This window comes from Pempheris klunzingeri, chromosome 15 (genome assembly GCF_042242105.1).
Source record: "Pempheris klunzingeri isolate RE-2024b chromosome 15, fPemKlu1.hap1, whole genome shotgun sequence".
In the NCBI taxonomy this organism is placed as follows: Eukaryota; Metazoa; Chordata; class Actinopteri; order Acropomatiformes; family Pempheridae; genus Pempheris; species Pempheris klunzingeri.
Genome location: NC_092026.1, coordinates 3012133 through 3029746, shown reverse-complemented (window position 1 = coordinate 3029746; position 17614 = coordinate 3012133). Strand labels below are relative to the sequence as shown.

The following is a 17614-nucleotide window of genomic DNA, read 5'->3' as shown; positions in this document are numbered from 1 at the left end:
TAAAGCACAAACTGCTGTGCAAGGATTCAGAAAATATTCCCTTTGGAGTCTGTCGGAAGGATTTCATGTACTATACTGAGAATTACTGTATATACAGTGCTGTATATTGTAAAGCAAATCTTATCACAGTCTCCAAAAGCAATTCAAGTGTTACACTTTGCTCTGAAGTTTTAAAACTTTACCCGCAGACTTACTGTCAGGAGTTATTGTATTCCGAAGTTGGGAATCAAAATTGAAATACACCCCGCTCCAGATGTTGTCTGTGGTGCTCTGTCATCTGGAGGTATGGGAGCCTCCGCTACACTCCTGTCTGTTCCATCTCACTCCTTCCCACTCGAGCCCCCGCTGCAGCTAACTGACCTCACAGGGACATTTTAGCCCACACATCATCTACCGCTTGACAGCGCGAGAGACACAGCGAAAGTGGGAGAAAGGGACACCAAATGTCCTGTATGTCTTTTTCAGTCTTCAATTCCTCCCAGCCCGTTACTATGGAAACTGTGAGTTGAGGCGAGTTGAAGACTAAAAATGCTGTACAGATACAAGTAGCAGCTGGTGTGTGTTTGTCCCATCAACGATCAGCCGCATGAGGTGGATGCAAGGAGCCTGCACTGCAAAATCTGGGAATTATGGGTAAGTTTACATGGAGTTTGCATCTCTCTCTCTCTCTCTCTCTCTCTCGTCATTACCTCGTGTCTTGTACTGCATGTCTGCTGACAGCAGATGAGAGCTTTGCTGCTAAAGCTGTTGCAAAAGTGGAAACTTTAAAAGGCATACAGGGAGATAAAACATTAACATTGCTCCATAAATTTTGGGTCCATTTGCAACTTCACAGATAATTACAGCCACAGCTGTACAGCTTAATTCCAAACACACATAAACACACTCACACACACACCTCAGAGTTGGTGAGCAGCATTATTTATGAATGTCGAAGTAAATGAAGCAGGTCCGTCAGAGTCTTCAGTGCTTTGTAAAAGTCCAATGCAGAGTTGTACACACCATTAACACGTCCCTCTATGTGCATCGAGGGATTAAGCAAAAAAAAAAGCAAATGTGAATATTCTGTTTTTTCTAAGAGTTGATGAGATATGAAACTACACACAGGAGCTGGTTAGCTTAGCTTACAGAAAGACTGGAAGCAGGGGGAAACAGCTAGCCTGGCTCTCTCCAAAGGTATCAGAATTCACCTACTGGCACCTTTAAAGCTCACTCACACAAAGTAATGTCTTAACAGGGGGTTATGTGCCACATTATTTATTGACTGGATGCAGTTACTTCCTGGATTTTACAGTCTTTTCCTCCAAGATAAGCTAACTGAAGCTAAGCTAACAGACTGTAGCTTCATATTTATCTTACAGAGATGAGAGTCAGGGCACAGATTCCTAGAAATCAAGCACTTATAATGTGGGAAATGCTGGAGACGACGAGGACAATGTTACAAAAAATCAGCTTTAGGTCAACACCCAGATAATAATAATGTAAGAACATTTCTGAAATGAGAAGTGTTTAACCAATTAAGTAATAATAAGCATCTCCTATTTTCTTTCGGCTGTTGCTGCAAACCTCCAATAAACCGGCAGCAGATCATCACACTGATAATTACAAGTTAAGCTCACTAGTAGCATCCTCCCCAAAGTGTTTAAATCCTCCGCATGATGCCTTTAAGGGGGGAATTTTCCCTCCATTTTAAAAATAGGTTTCAGGCACTGCATGACAGTGATTTCAATCTTGTCATCCAACTCTGCAAGAAAGCAATCGAGCTCATTTAACATAACCTAATTATGATTAGAAACAATATTGCAAAAGTGCTTTAATTAGGTCAAGTAACAGTAAACAGTCCTTTTTAGCCGTGGACCTTTTTAAAAGACAACATGAGCCAATTAGTGGAGAACAAATTACAGGTGCATCATTCAAGGGTATAATTACATACTACCAAGAGGATCGGTCTCATAAATAGTACATCGAACAAAATGACAGTTGTGGCATCGTTAATTTACACCACCTGACCGTTTAACTGCCCCTGTGACGTTCTAAGGGATCTACTCCATCTGGCTTAAGTCTACAGCTAATGTGCATTCATAGTTATTTCTGACAGACTCTCTTAACTAGAGCTTTGAGACCCTCGTTCTTGAGAGAAAAAGGAAAAAAGCTAAACTGGGGCCACAGGGACCACCTGGCCAGCCTCCAGGTAGGATCAGCTACTGATCCATGAAGACCATCAGAAGGTAGTTAGGAGGATGGCTGTCATTAGTGGTCGGCCAATAGTGAATTTTTAAAAACCAATATAATATTGATAGTTTGGAGCAGGAAAAATCCGATAGTATCATCAAACTCCTAATCCCCCAACACCAGGGCGCTCTTGGCTACACACACACACACACACACACACACACACACACTATCAGGCTCCAGAAAATGAACACCCTTAACATACACAACTCACTTCTCAGTTTGAGACTTGATACAAAATTTGTCCAATGAACACAAAACTAAGTGAAGCCTCTTGTGACAAATAAACAAGCTTTGTGAAGCTCTCTGAACACTCAAATTACATTGTGGCAGGCGTGCTGCAGCCGCACGGCCTGGGACTGCAACCTGGGCGGTTTGCTGGCGCATTAATCGAGTGAATGATTAAGTTAGTGGAGAGCAAAACTACAAACAATGGACTGTTTGTCTTATTGCCAGAAGTTAGCAAGCTTGGCTATCAAGAACTGTGCCTCTTCTTCTCTCAAAGCAAAATGGTGATGGCTGCTCAGTCAGCGACCACTATCTGACCCAAGTTCCACAGAAAACGATAGTTTGTAAAACTGATGAATCGGCCAAAGCGAATATTTGGTCGACTTCTTATGCTTATTGCTAATTAATTCATTAACTAAGTATGATACTTATAGTTAATCAATAGAGGGTTTTATGAGGGGGCACTCACCAATGGGCCCCAACGTGAATGAAAAGATTTTTCAAAAATGCTAAATTTTACAATTAATTTTATTCGGCATAAATTAGTAAGTTATATAAAAATACACTGAATATTGTGTGCTGTTATTTCAGTGATCTGTATGCTGTTATTTCTTTTCGGGGATAGCACCCCTACTGTGCTACAGAAAGAAATAAAAACAGGAAAAACTCTTTTGCACAGGCGCATCACGGCAGAGCTTTTTGAGTCCTGTTGTCCGTCTTCTTTCTCCGTCTTATCTGCCTAATACTTTTGCCAGTATGAAAGAGAGACGGATGGACAACTGGACATTAACTGGTAATTAGTTTGCTATTTGGAGCTAAGTGAACAACTAATTATCTTGGAGTTGAGCCAAGAGTTGAGAAACACAGAGCGTCTCTGTGTTTGTGAAAGACAAAGAATGGGAAAAGTTTTGGTTGATTTGTGGCGGCGAAAGATTGTATTCACACTGCGGTCAAACTGTTGACAGTGAGAATGGCGTTTTTTGTTGCTTGTTAGCGAGCAAGATCTTGTTTAGTGCGAGTGTCAGATGTGTGGTGTGTGGCCATTCTTGGTACTGAAGTGATATTGCTGTTGCTGCAGTTTGGCAGTGCTACTGACACCAGCTGGGTGAGGTGATCCCTATGTGGGTGCTTTATGATTTAATGTTCGTGCAGGTGTGTGCAGTGCATGCAGGTGGTGGGAGATTCCTTACTGCCTACACACCATTTTTAGCAAATGCAATCATGGTAGAGCTTGTTGGGACAAAATAATACAAAATCCACTATTTGGGCATGCAAGTGGCAAGCCGAGGGATCAAAATCAAGTGAATGGGCAAACATGTAGCTCTGGCATAAGATTCTAACATGACCAATTTGCATAGACAAACACAAATACACCCTCCTGCTGAACAGGCTACGCTAACACAGAGAGCAGCAGCGCCCTCAAAGGACACTGAAACAGACGAGCTTCACCACCCAAAAATCTCTGGTGATTTTGCCAAAACTAGTACATATGAGAAGGAAAGTGTGAGATGGAATGAATGCAAGTTGGCTGTTTCTAAATATTTCGCCAAACCACCATACCAGATCTCTACAATCAGGCCAGGGTTGTATAAGTGAAGACCTGGAGGCAGCTGACTTTGTCCATGGTCCAACATGGTCCCCTATAAGAGTGTCATGTCACCGAAAGTTGGGAACTACAAGCTCTGTTGACCACAGTTTCTGATGAGTGCTAGCTGAAGAGCTGCAAGAGTGTGATTAAGAATGAGGGGATCACAAAGGAAAAGGTTTCTTACGTCCTCACAGACGATGGAGCCAAAATTGTCAATGCCGTCAGGAACCTCAACTGGCCATGGCTTCATTGTTTTGGACATAATCTTAATGTGGCAGTGAATAATGCCATTAAAAACAGAGAAAGCAAACAGAACCCTTGATGTATGCCACTCTATCAATGGAGCATTTGTGCATAGTTGGCAGAGGTGACGGGAACTTCACTTAATCTAGAGCCTATATGATATTAGGATGTATAATCATTATTATTATTATTGTCATAATTATTATAATTGTTGTGTGATTTATGTGGACCATATTTCTATTCTGTTACAATAAATTTGGCCTCACCTTATCCTCTTACATTCCATCTTTAATGTGAAAATCATATTTTTCTGAAACATTACATTTAGCAGAATAATCAGTGTGAAAGCTTTGCTAAACTGACACTATTTGAAGAAGAGTCTGATGGCGTCAGATAAAGGATGCCTTCTGCTTGAAGCCTCCAAGTGAACAACCATACATAACTATGTTCTTCAGTTATCAGTGCGCATTCAGTTTTTAGTCTAGTTCTCAATGATTTATAAATTGAAGTTGCTTTTCAGCACTGATTGATGGCGCAGAATCCACTAAAGAAGGCTTAATTTTTATTTACTTACCTCTTTAGTCAATTGTTGCTGCCCTGTTTTGTGAAAGACTCATGGGAAATCAGTGCAAAAAGAATGTGTATATATGGCCCAAATCCAACTGCCCGTTCCTATTCACGCTGGCTTTGATATGCCCTTTACATCTTAATTATTTACCAAGTGGAATTCTTGAAAAGGCCATTAATTTAGCAGACTAAAATTGTCCAGAAAACAACCAATATATTCGTCCAATCCCCCAACCCTAATCCCCATCATTTAATATCATGCTGAAATCATATGAGAAAGATATCATAAATGTGCTGTTCAGACGCTGCATAAGAAAGCACGTTATCATTCTATGCTATGATAAATTAAAAGTGGGAATACCAACGTTAGGTATGCCCACAAGGTACAAATACAAACATTACTATTTGAATATTTTAAAGTGATACTCAAAGCCAGAAATATGGTAATAATGGTTTTGATATTTTGTAGAGGAGATAACAGAAAGGAAGTCAGATCTTCTTATGGGAACAGTAATTATGCTTCAATCTTTCCCCCATAAGCATTAAACAGCAGAGCGCCACCACTGCTGAATGATTAGCGCTGCTGCTCTATAAAAATCTACTCAAATGCAGTAAACTTGCTGTTTCTACTCTAAACTGTCAGAGTCAAGGGCAAGAGAGGGTTATAAATTGCAGATGCACCCAGCTATTGTCACCATTTAGCAATCTGTTATTGGTTATTGGTGCAGTGGGTGGCACAGAAGGCCCTGGCAATCTCACTACCTACAGTACCCATTATCATCAGCAGTGGGACAGTCGGGCTAATACCACCATGCTGCGCATACATTATCTTGGAATTGAGTGACAGTTTAACTATAATGACATTTAAATAGCCATGCAAATGAGAGCTCTGTTACAATAAAGTATTAATACTAGTTAAAGACTAGCAGACCACCATCAAATTAATGTGGTATGCTGCAATAGTGCATCAAACATTGGTGTTTATCCAAGCTCATTGGTTAATAACTTAGCTGCCAAGTTGTCAGAGGACTAATTGCCCTTGTAGTCTTTTCAGTAAATATATGTGAAAGCACCTCTCACATAAACAACAAATAAAAAAAAATAGCTCAGCAAAGAACTTTTTCCCTCTCTTCTAAATCTGGGCCTGCTGTCTAGTTTAATAAAGTCTAGTTTGTTTGGGATCCAAACTATGTCTTTGTCATTTACTGTTTTTAGGGGAAGCTACTTGAAAAGCTTTTAGATTCTCCTAATAGTCCCATTTTTCAGGGGCCCGTTCCCCGCTGTCTTCAGGAATCCACATTTCCGCAACAAAATTCATCCATAAACTCACTAGATTACTGGAAAACTGAACCGTTTTCTGGATGAAGATCCCAGATCAGATACCCTTGGTGAGGTTTGGTCTCCTCAGGTTAGGCCATGATATGCTGATCAACCATACATATCATCATTGACCATGATTACTGTCATTATCATCTGTAATGGATCTGTAATGAGGAATGATGACCCCAACACTGCAACCTGCAGCAGATAATATCCCAGAAGGCTTGCTCATCAAGCTTCACCTACAACAAATCTCAGAGTTGAAAAGTTGGCAGCCCTGGTTGTGAAGCTTTTTATTAAAAGTAATTGGACAACTACTGTGTGTCTAAAGCCCATTCTTGGCAGTGGACATGCTAAATATCTAAAAATAAAACTACAACTACTGTTTTAATGTTAACTCTTGAAAATGCAACATAATTGACTGCAGTTCATAAACTAGAGCTCACTATTTGACCTAAATGGGAAATGCACGTGTGACATGATTTTCGGAGCCTTTAGGCTGACTTACCCCTTAGTTATGATGCCCCATATCATCTTTATATGACATCTTCTTAATTGCAAGATTTAAATAGAGCCATACTTTAATTCACCCCTTTGGCATTACACATCATTAATGTGTATGTACTGCTGCCCTTGTGTCCTACTTGTAGTGACTCTTGGACGAGATACAAACATATTTCAGATATATTACAATGATTGGACTCCATCTGAACTGTAATTGTGTGGCTGCAAGAGCAGTGTAGCGTTTAAGCCAGTCCAGCATCATCTGTTCAAACCTGTTAAACAAACAATAACTTGCACAGTTCTGAAACCCATTGTAGCAGATGGAGATGAAATGGATGACTGTGTTAACAAGCCATAGCGCAGATATTATAAAAGAAATGTGATGGCCTTATTGCTTTATTTCTGCTTCTCCACAACTTGCAATACGGTTGAACACACCCTATAAAATTTCTGTTTTTATTACGTGAAAAACAGAATGTCTCAAGCCCAGATTGGCTGTTCATCAGGTACAACGGTATTAAAGCCTGGGTAGGTAGTTTATTCTTGCTGCCATTGGGCCAAAAGCACAACAACCTGTCAGCATGTTGTCCATCGGACTGATCCATTGGCCTCATCGACTGCTGGACTCTTTATTAGATTGTTTGTTCGCTTACACTTCTTGTTTACTTCAGTGAACTTTGTAAAGCACTGTGAGACACTCTGTTATGATATTGATACAAAATAAATTGAATTGAATTGAATTGAATTAATTCAAGTGGTCTGAGGGAAAACTAAACTTCTTCTAAACCCTCCACTTGGCTCCGTTTTCAGACTTTAGGATGTCTAGCACCTGACGGGGAACTTTGGCCAATAGCAGGTCCCTTCAGAGAGAAGCTGTTTCTATTGGCTGCTCTACAAAAACTGCTGTTATCCCAGCGTTGGAAACCACTATATATATATATATATATATATATATATATATATATATATATATATATACACTATACTGCAGAGCAACCCAAATAAGGCAAGACAGATTTACCAAAAAGAGAGGCTGCCGATATAACGTGTCAATAGCATGTAGCATTTCAGAGAAGGAAAGAATGAATGCGATGAAGCTGCTAATTTCATTTTCCTGTAATATCCAAACGTGTTGCAGTGGTTCATTAGGTTGTCATGTTGGTAACGTACTTATAAGACCTGTTACAATACATCCATGTGCTGTGTGCAAAGATTTACTATGGACACCGTTCATGACTGGTTATGTTGAATGTTATGTTGAATAGTTACGTCCCCTGCTAACTAGTTCAACTTCATGTTCATGTACAGTGACGGCATTGGGATCACAATCATGATTGGGGTGACAGAAGCTGCAAACTTCATTTAAATGTAATATCTAAATGTGCTGCGTGGGTTTGTTAGGTTGTGCACCAATGAAAGGAGGCGATGAGTAACTATACTGAATGTAGCCTCTAGTTTAGACTTCTGCTAACCATGTTAGCCAAGCGCCTGCAGCTGTGGATGGTTCCAGATAATATTAGAACCTGGAATCACAAAATATCAAATTAAAGGGCTTTACTGGCCCACACTTTTGCAAAGAAAATAGGATGATCATTTTCATAAAATTGTTCAGTATAACAGCATTAGGATCACAAATATGATGAGTTGAAGCTGCCAACTTCATTTTCCTGCTCATGTGAAGTGCTGCATGTGCCCGTGCTCATTTGTTTGGAGGGGAGAGGGTGAAGCTGCAGGAGGAAGGCTGTTTTTTTCTGGCTTTTCTCATTCCTCTTCCAGAGAACTGCCACCCCAGCTTTAAAACCAAGAGCACATATCAACTAGAAGCGCTGCACTTTTTGCTTTAGACAGTTTAAGGAGACACACACACACACAACAGTGCTGCAATAGGTTTTTTTTGGACAATGGAAGCTTACACTATTACAGCTTATACAATAGCTTATATGTAGTTGGCCATTGTAGCTGCAAGAGTAAGAAGACGTTATGGTAGAAAGCAGTAGCCACCAACATTAGGTAAACATTACTGCATTTTCCAGAACCAAAGTTTGGGTTTTGTTTGATTTCCAGGGAGCTGCTATGAAACCATATCAGTCATCTCACTCTTCAAAAATGTGAAAGTTCCAGCCACTGGTTGCCATGTGAGGAAATGGTTGATACACACAACATACACATACTGCGGCGTTTTGCTGAATTCAGAATGTGCCGGGAAATCCCAAGTGGAAATCAGATGATTGTCATTCTGTTCACATGTTTCTGTGTGACACTCATTATTTTTCCGTCTGGAGCTCTCAGATCCTTTCATTACATTCTGTGGTCTGCAGGATACTTCACAACACGGGATCAAATTAAGTCACATAATTGTAAAATGAAGTAGTGGGTTATCTGCTGATGCCTAGAAAAGAAACTTGATGCTTCCTGCAATTGGCTCACTTAATTTAGATCCCTTCAACTGCACTATGTATATTGCACTGAGGAGATTGACTGTCTGCAATTGAACTCTACTCAGACTGTGATGAGGACACTGCAAAGTTTTGAATATTAGTACCACAAAGAACTCAATTAAAATAGTGGGCTCTATTCATTTGCACACCCAGCGCTGCGGCCTGGGTACACACAATCACTGACGGAATATAACTGCATATATTTGGATTATATTGGACTATAAATAGCAACAGATGAGTCTTCTTGAAATGGGAACATGTGTGAACTGTTAATGAAAGTCCGTTTGTGTACAGTCACGTAGAAAAAGAAAAACAGTGGATCCGAGAAGACGCCCCCCCCCCCGCTTAAAAAAAAAAAAAATAGATGAACACGTTATTGTCTGAGATGATGCCTGACACTTGACCCTCTTGTTGTCATTCTCTATTCGTAGAGCATCAGCCCAGATCATAGAAAGCATCACCCAAACCTGATGAGACCAGTCTGAGATGACCCTTCCTGAGTCAGCTCCAACCCTCTCACTCCACAGCACTGTCAGTGCATCTCACTCCTTCCATCTCCCTGTCATGCTTTATCTATTCAACTGTCATTGCCTTCACCCTTTTCTTGACCTTAGCCTTGATGCCTCAGTGTCTTAACTAACTTCACCCTCTGCCATTTGACTGTTGCTTCCATTTCCCTTCCTCCCATCGTTCTAACACTCTTCAGTGTGTTGTTTGGACAGCTGAGGGGAGCAGGGAGTGAGCATCAGCACCGCACAGGGGTGCTCATAGTCTCGTTTCTTTACATCTCCCCGCTAGCCTTCACTCTTCCATGACCTATAGGTTACAGGCAGACTGACGGAGGGGATGAATTTGTAGCTGAAAGATGCATCGTGAGTAGAATGATTGGTTATGTCCTGAGGCGTCGCTCTCTCTCTGCATCTCTTCATAACCAGCAACCTTTTTGACAGACTGCAATATGCAGGAGAAGTTCAATGTCAAGTCAGTTTCTTCTGAGATAAATCAGTCTGGCGAAGGAAAAAAATAAATTAAAAAAAATCACATTTTTGAGCAGAAAATACTTTAATGGCAATATTGTCCATTAAAAGGCCCAAACTAAAAATCTGTTAATCTGTTTGTCGATACTTGATGGCTTCCCCTACATGTCTTTCTCTCTCAGTCCCATCTAAAGATGTAGCTTAAAACTCTCTTTACCACCAGGTCGTAGAATATAAACTTTTCAGCTACCAAATTTTTCAAAACAGCTTGGCGCTGTAGTTTTTAGCAAATGTATTTAAAGCATTTTAGAGCATGTATGTTTTGTTTATAGATAATGAAAAGCCATTGAGTTCTATGGTGCAGGCGTGTAAGCAGCATCAGGAGATGCTAATTTGTCCAACGGCTTTGCTCCCTGTCAAGTTGTATGAACATCAGGGATTTGGACTTGGCAGCGTTGTTCACGACTCCCTGGTTTCTGTTTGTTACCGAGCAGAATCAGGGATTTATACGACAGTGATCTCAATAACAAAGTTAATTGTTGGAAAATGTGCATCTACTGTAATCTGCAACATCTGGCTACTGTGCCGTTGATGATGAATGATGAATCTTATAAATGCAAGTGACTGTGTGATCAGGTGCTCTCATCCATTCATTCATAGTGTGAGGGCCCATAATGAGTATAATGAGTATGTGTAGGCTGGCTGAAGCTTTTGGGATGTTTGGTAGCTGGAGTAATCAGGATGTGCTGGTGTGAGTTAATGGCAGGCTGTTTGATAATTTGGGCTCTTCTGCTGCTGTCCGTGGTGCTGATCAAAGACTGGTTTGCAGGATGGGAGTTGCACAGTGAGCTTCTCCATGGTGACATAGCAATGCTCTGCAATTGTGTGAAGTGGCTAAGTGTGTGTATTCCCGTGTGTGTGTGTGTGCACATAAGCGCTTTTATTTTTGGTGGGGGAGGGGCAAAATAAATATTTGCACAAGGTCCAATCACAGTTATGTTATGCTGCTGATCAACACATTGTTGGTTTTGGACATTTTATAGGATTTCATGACAGTAAACGAATATTGAAAACTAGCAGCTTTATCCTTTAACAAAATAACTCAGGAAGGAGTTGCCGGATTATGGAAGGATTATGGGCATTGTACCAAATATAATTTTGGTTCTTATCACCAGAGCAATACCACATCAACATCTCTATTGTTCTAACATTTCATGGGCATTTCCCTGTTATTTTTATTGATTGTATTTATTAATATATTTTTTTATCAACCTATGTATCTAACAATATATTCTCACCTCTTCAGAAGTGCTTTTAATGTGTAAATAATGTTGTTTGTTCTATGGTTTTTAACAACTATGTAAAGTGTCTGAGTTTCATAAAAAGCACTCTATGAATAAAATTATCATCATTATTTATTATTGTCTCTCTCAGTATCTGTCACTCCGTATCACATTCCTCAGAGCTGAAAGGCTTCCAGTGGTATCTCCACTCTAACCAGACGCTGTCAAAGAGTTTCATGTTTGCACTCATGAGAAAATGTAGTAGACTATAAGTATACATGAAACTCAGAACGTATACTAAGTATACTACGTTTACTCAAGAGTGGCAACTTCACAGTCCACATTAACAGGAGCTGAGGAAGAGGACTTGGTCTAAACTGTGTTCCAGTGGCCGTCTGTGTTGTGAATACGTCTTAGATGTGGTTGGAAATGCCTAGAATTTAAAGTATAGCCAAATACCCTGAATGCTTTGTTATGCTTTCAACCTGCTGCTGGAGTCCTCAATTATTAAGAATCTTCCTATCTGTCCATCAGCAGACACCTGACTTTGAGCTGGGCGAAACAGGGGCTCTGTTATGAGTAAAGGTTGGTGTAAAACAAGATGATCTGCATGAAATCATAATCCTGAGACTACCAGATCTGTTTCTTGGATTGAAAAATGTATCAAGGGGGCCATTCACTATTTATTATACCCTGACAGATGGTGTATACATTTCAAAGCCTTTCCTTTGTGCCTTGGAGACAGGCTGTCCTCTCTTTCCACAAAATGTTTTCATATGTTCAGGATTCTTTGCGCTGGTTAGAGTACAGTATTTGTTTAGGTGTGAAACCATTGAGGTAATGTTATCTTGTTCTCTGGTCTTGTAAAACCCTTTGTGTTGTATTATGTGTTAATCTAATCAATAATGTAAAATGATGATTAGAATTCAATATTCAATAGCAGAGATTATGTTCAATTGCAGCTGAAAGCTAAAAAAAAAAAAAAGGATTGTGGTTCTAACAAAAATAGGCAGTTATGGAATGGTGAAGGTTGGCAACTAAAATATTTGATCAAGATATTGGATAATAAAAGTATTTAATTGATTGGTCTGTAACGATGGCTGAGCTAGAGTCTCCTGCATTAAAGCTGAATGTGTTACACGCCAATCCACTGTCCATTGTCTGCTTCACTTCACAAAGGGCACACGACTTCCTTCAGTGGTGCTCAAGGTTGGCAGTGCACCTCATGGCCTTAAATCATGGGGTGCATACTCCTTCAATATGGACATAATTCCAAGTGTGCTGTAGTAACATAGACAACAGGCTCATCAGTCTGCTTCTGCATAAGCAACACACTGAGCGCATTATGTCGGCTTAAAGCAGCAGTCAGAGCAGGTAGCAGGGCAGTATGGGTAGACAACAGACTTGAATGACTCTTAGAAGAGGGCAGGTGGAGGGCTGTGGGTGACCACATTTCTCTCACTGATTCCCAGTTGAGAGGAAGAAATTGAGGGCAAGCAAAAGTTGGTTAGTGCGTACAAGTTTGACATTCCCAAACTGAAATTGGTGATAAGAGAGCAGGGACTCTAATAAGCAGGTTAATGAGTTTAAACTAAAGTATTTTGCTAGTTGGACTGAGAAAACATGCTGTGTTTACCAGACAGCCAGCCAGGTCCCATACTAACAGTGGCTGACTAAGGCAACGTATCCGCATCAATCACAGCATTCTTCAGCGACTATGCTGCCCAGAACTAGTGGTCTCATCCTCAGCTGGATAAATATAGCTGCCAAATGGCATCATGGTAGCAGACGTCAGGTGAAGAGCATTTTGTCTGGCCAACTTTTGTGCGCCAAGCTCCACTCCAGCGTGGAGAGCCTCAGAGTGTATCTCAGGAGACAGCGAAAGTTATGTTGTGTCATTAATCTAGAGCTGATGTACAATGTGCCGTCTCCATTTGTCCACTGGAGGGTCTGTGGTTTGCACTCCTGATACACAGAGGGCCTAGATACACTGAACATTTGCCTGGATCTAAAATAATTGTTTTTCTGTTGCTTCAACTCCTCCAGTTGATTTAGAGTGCTGTTCTCAGCCTGAATCAGTTCATCTCGTCTTGGCAGAAACTTAACTTCTAGTGTTTGTGGCCCACTTTGAGTGGCTGCTCTTTACTTCCTATTTCATAAGGTTGATACAGTACAAATCCTGGGGGACAGAGTGGGCCTCCTCTTCTCTCTCTGTCTGATGATACAGACAAAGAGGTCCGTCACTATATTAAGGGTTATTATGTCCAGCCACAGCTTCCTTGTGGCAGTGTGACTGTGTTAATGAGCTTTAAAATTATTATGGTTTTTGACATTATTCCTACTACACTGATGGCTACATGGCTAATGAAAATGAATATTCCCCTATTACTCCTTTTTCTCGGCTGTGCATGACATGTTCATTGCTCTAAGATTTCGAGCCAGCACCCTCACCTGTGGCACAGACACGCTTACAAACTGCAGAAACTGAGTGTTGGACTCACGACTTTAGACTGTGAAAATGCACAACCAACCACTTCTATCCAACATAGGAATCACAAAGGTGCTCAGCAGTTCCAATATTGACTTTCAAGGTTTGACAGAAACTTGGTTAACTGTTCTTCCCTACAGAATGTCTGGATACAACGTTTTTACAAAAAGAGAGGGATCAAGGGAGGGGTGGCGGGACTTCACAGACTGTCAAGAGTTCTTTCAATTATAACCAAACTGAATGGCCAAGAGAAGTTGAACCTGAGTTTGTTGTCGTTAATGTCTCTCTTTCTACTGAAATGCCTTTTATTTTAATTTGTATGCACTGAAAACCCTCAGCAAAGTTTTTATGACCAATTAAAAGTTTTAGTCACAGTGATTTTGTCAGAGAAATATTTGTTGTGGGCAATTTTAATGTTAATTAGAATGAAAACTGTAAAAAAAATAACAGTTTTAAATGAAACAGTTCATTTAAAATTACAGCCTATTATACAAGAGTCCCAAAGACTCAACAGCAAACCTTTGCAGCAGCAGATTGGGGTGAAGTTATCTCAAGCAGGGACACAGGTGTAACAACACTTAACCCAATAGAATTATTCTACAAAAAAAGAAACAAACGCTGTCATTTCCCCATTATAATATTCAGGAAAATCATTATCTATTGAGTATCTGCTTAAAAAAATCAAATATGCTTGTTCTATGCACAAGCCTTTACATGTGCTTGCTCTTACTTCTTTAGATAAATTCAGTGAACACAGGGCTGACAGTGTCATGGGCCCCAGGGTCACCACTAGAGGGGACCACATAGGCGCACCACATTTGTCCAAACTGTCACTAAAAGGAAGAACATTTTGGAATGGCTTACAAAATGCAATAAGGCAGTGCTGCACATATTCCAAGGCAGAACTGCAATCACATTTAACTGGGTATGTTGTACAATGTATTATGTGCTCTACTTACATATTTCTGTTTCCATGATGTCACTTGTAATGTTTCTGTGTTTGTTACCTGCCTAAGGACTATAGATGTCCATTAGCACTCGTGCTAACTCCGGCATGTTTACATCTTGTATTTCTACACTGATATTCATTACTATGCTCTGTCTCTATCAAATAAACAAATATCTGTCCATATCTAAACTGTTGATATCAAAGTCTTTCCAAATGTTTAAAAATGGGTGTGTTTCTACTTCCAACCAGAATTGTGGACTTTTCTTTAGGGCATGCATCTCTATCCCAGTCTTGCAGACTGTTGGCCAGTTGGTTTGTTTACAGCACACAGAGCTGACCGTTAGAAGGCAAGAGGCTGTGTGATCCAGTTGGCTGTAAAAGCCCCAAATCAGACACATATTCCAAATGCACTGTATACATGTCCAAAGAATGTTCCTAAAACCCTAATAATATCAGCATATTCCATTTATCTTAATCAGAACATGCTTGGAACAACTTGAAATAACCAAACAGAAAATGCTGCTTACATGACCCACTGCAAATTTGGAATAATGTCATATTCAGGATAATAGCGGAATATTAGCTTGCATGCAAACCAAGTCACTGATAGCTGTTGCTGTTGCCACTGCCACCTCTTGAGTAACCACAGGGAAGTTATTACGATGAGAGAGCATCTCTCTTTCAATATTCGACCTGTCTTTGGCAAGGCTTCACTGAGATTCATTTACAGCATGCAGACGACAGAAGAGGAAGCAGGGAGGTCAGAGACATCTCTGGCATCATGTTACAGATGCATATTCACCTGCCAAAAGTCATTTGCCAGGCAGAAACTAGGCAGATAAAGTACTCCTGGTGGCATGTTGCACTTTATGCAGGCATATTAAGCAAAGTAAAGATCCTCTGAAGCTATGAGACCTGTAGCCGAGGACAGACACCATGCCATGTAGTTGAAATTGTATGGTTGAGACACTCATTGTACACTAGATTTGTAAAAAAGAGAATGTAGAGGTGATTTTTGATGGCCTTATGCAAGCATACACAAGACACACACAACAATATTCAGTTTGAAATGTAAATATGTAAATTCTTCCACACAGAATATTGGTCGACACTGCAGAGTAGGTCATACAGGGCAGCCTTTGTTACACATGACTGAGCCTAAAGTACAATGCTGGGGCAGTGGTGGTGTAAAAGTTACACAAGGTTTAATTCCTGAACCACCAAGATAAAGTTACTTAGTGGAAGTGAAAGAGCAGAACCTGCCCCCCCCCCCTTTTAAACACATTGAGCAAGGTCCTTAGCTCACAAACTGCTCCACTGGAGTGGCACAAGGGCAGACAGAGCAGACTGTGGTTGTGCCGAGCAGGTCAAACTGTGAGTGTGAATCTGAAAAAGCATTTCTCGCAGCAAGACTTCCCTGGTTGGATTACGGTAAAAACAAGCAAAACCGGTTGTATTACAAAAAAAAGGGTAGCTGAGGTGAATAACTTGGTGTTTCCACAGTGTTCTTTTCCAGAATGTTTCTCCAGTGAGTTTGATGACATGGATATTTGGATGGGCATTTCTACCAGTGGGTGAAGGTTGACAGTGATCCTTGGTCTTTCCCCAAAGCTTTCATTGTGTGAGACATACAAATTGAAAAATTAGGACAGAGGAAAGTGCTTCAAACACTGATGTACTTTATCTCGTTATATTCTAGGAGCAATAGCTTTTAACACAAACTAATATATTCAGAGCTATCCTCCCTAAAGACCTCTTTGACATATAAAAATGTATTGTGAAAATCATCAGGCACATCGAGGAAATCTTGTGCTTAGTTGACTCAATCTGGTGACTGAGTAAAAAAGATGAGAATGGCTGTCTCACAGTATCAGTCTCTTTTTCTCTCACCCTCAGCTTGCCACTCTTGCAAATGTCACACATGCAAAATCCCTTATCCAATTAAACACGAAGTAACAGTTCACCCGCGTGATTGAGGACGTAATTATATAAGTATTTAATATACTTTAGAAATTTAAATAATTTGTGAAAAGGGAATAGTACTGTGGTGGCAAATGGATAAAGGAGAGGGAAGGGGGAGAGAAGAGGGGTCTAAGATCATATTCTACTTAAATCAAATTCATGTTTGGGCAAAATCAGGTGATATGGATGTAACATTTACATTAATTGTATTAATTAAATGTCTAGCAACAGTACAGCAACACTCTAGTTGGTTAGTCTTTACAGTTTACTGTCAAATGTTGCACTATATTACATTTGTGATCACCGTTTGTGTTGTATGCTTGCCTCAGTTTTACAGATGTTTCCAAGCCCTGCTGCATTGTGAGGTTCCTCGCCGAGGCTCCAGCATAAAGAGCTCCTCGAAGGTCGCCACTAAGGTCGTTAGAGGTGTAGCAGTCAATGGTCCCCGCCCCAACAACGACTTCCTATTCATGGTAGCCTCCCTGGGTCAGCCGACCGACGCCATGCCTCAACTGGGCCCCTCTGATGAACCCACCATTGATGTCACCAAAGCCCCTTCTTCAGACAACGACAAATCTGTCAAAAATCACTAGTGGCCCACTTTGATGGCTGATGATTGCCGATAACCATGAAAATCCCAATGTCCCCAGCAAAGAAGTCATTAATAATGAGAGGGTTGATGTTACTGAGGCTTGGAGAGCAGCAGCCTGCCAGTCCAGGTGGATTTAATGCAGTTGCTGCAAGAGCTCTGCCCCGGCTAGCTGAGAGAGGCAGGAAAATCCTGGACTGCTTCTGGCCAACATGAGCAGAAATGAGAGGCGGTAAACCTGCAGAA

At 40.6% G+C, this 17614-nt stretch overlaps 1 protein-coding gene across 1 annotated transcript in view; it reads left to right on the top strand.

Annotated features, from left to right (window-relative positions):
* The window catches only part of tmtopsa (teleost multiple tissue opsin a), a 61014-nt gene extending 43642 nt beyond the window's left edge, over nucleotides 1–17372 (top strand). Inside the window, exon 4 of the mRNA XM_070845359.1 lies at nucleotides 17109–17372. Within this exon, the coding sequence (XP_070701460.1) occupies nucleotides 17109–17372 (264 nt within the window). The remainder of the gene's footprint in view (nucleotides 1–17108) is intronic.
* Nucleotides 17373–17614: the final 242 nt, after the last annotated feature.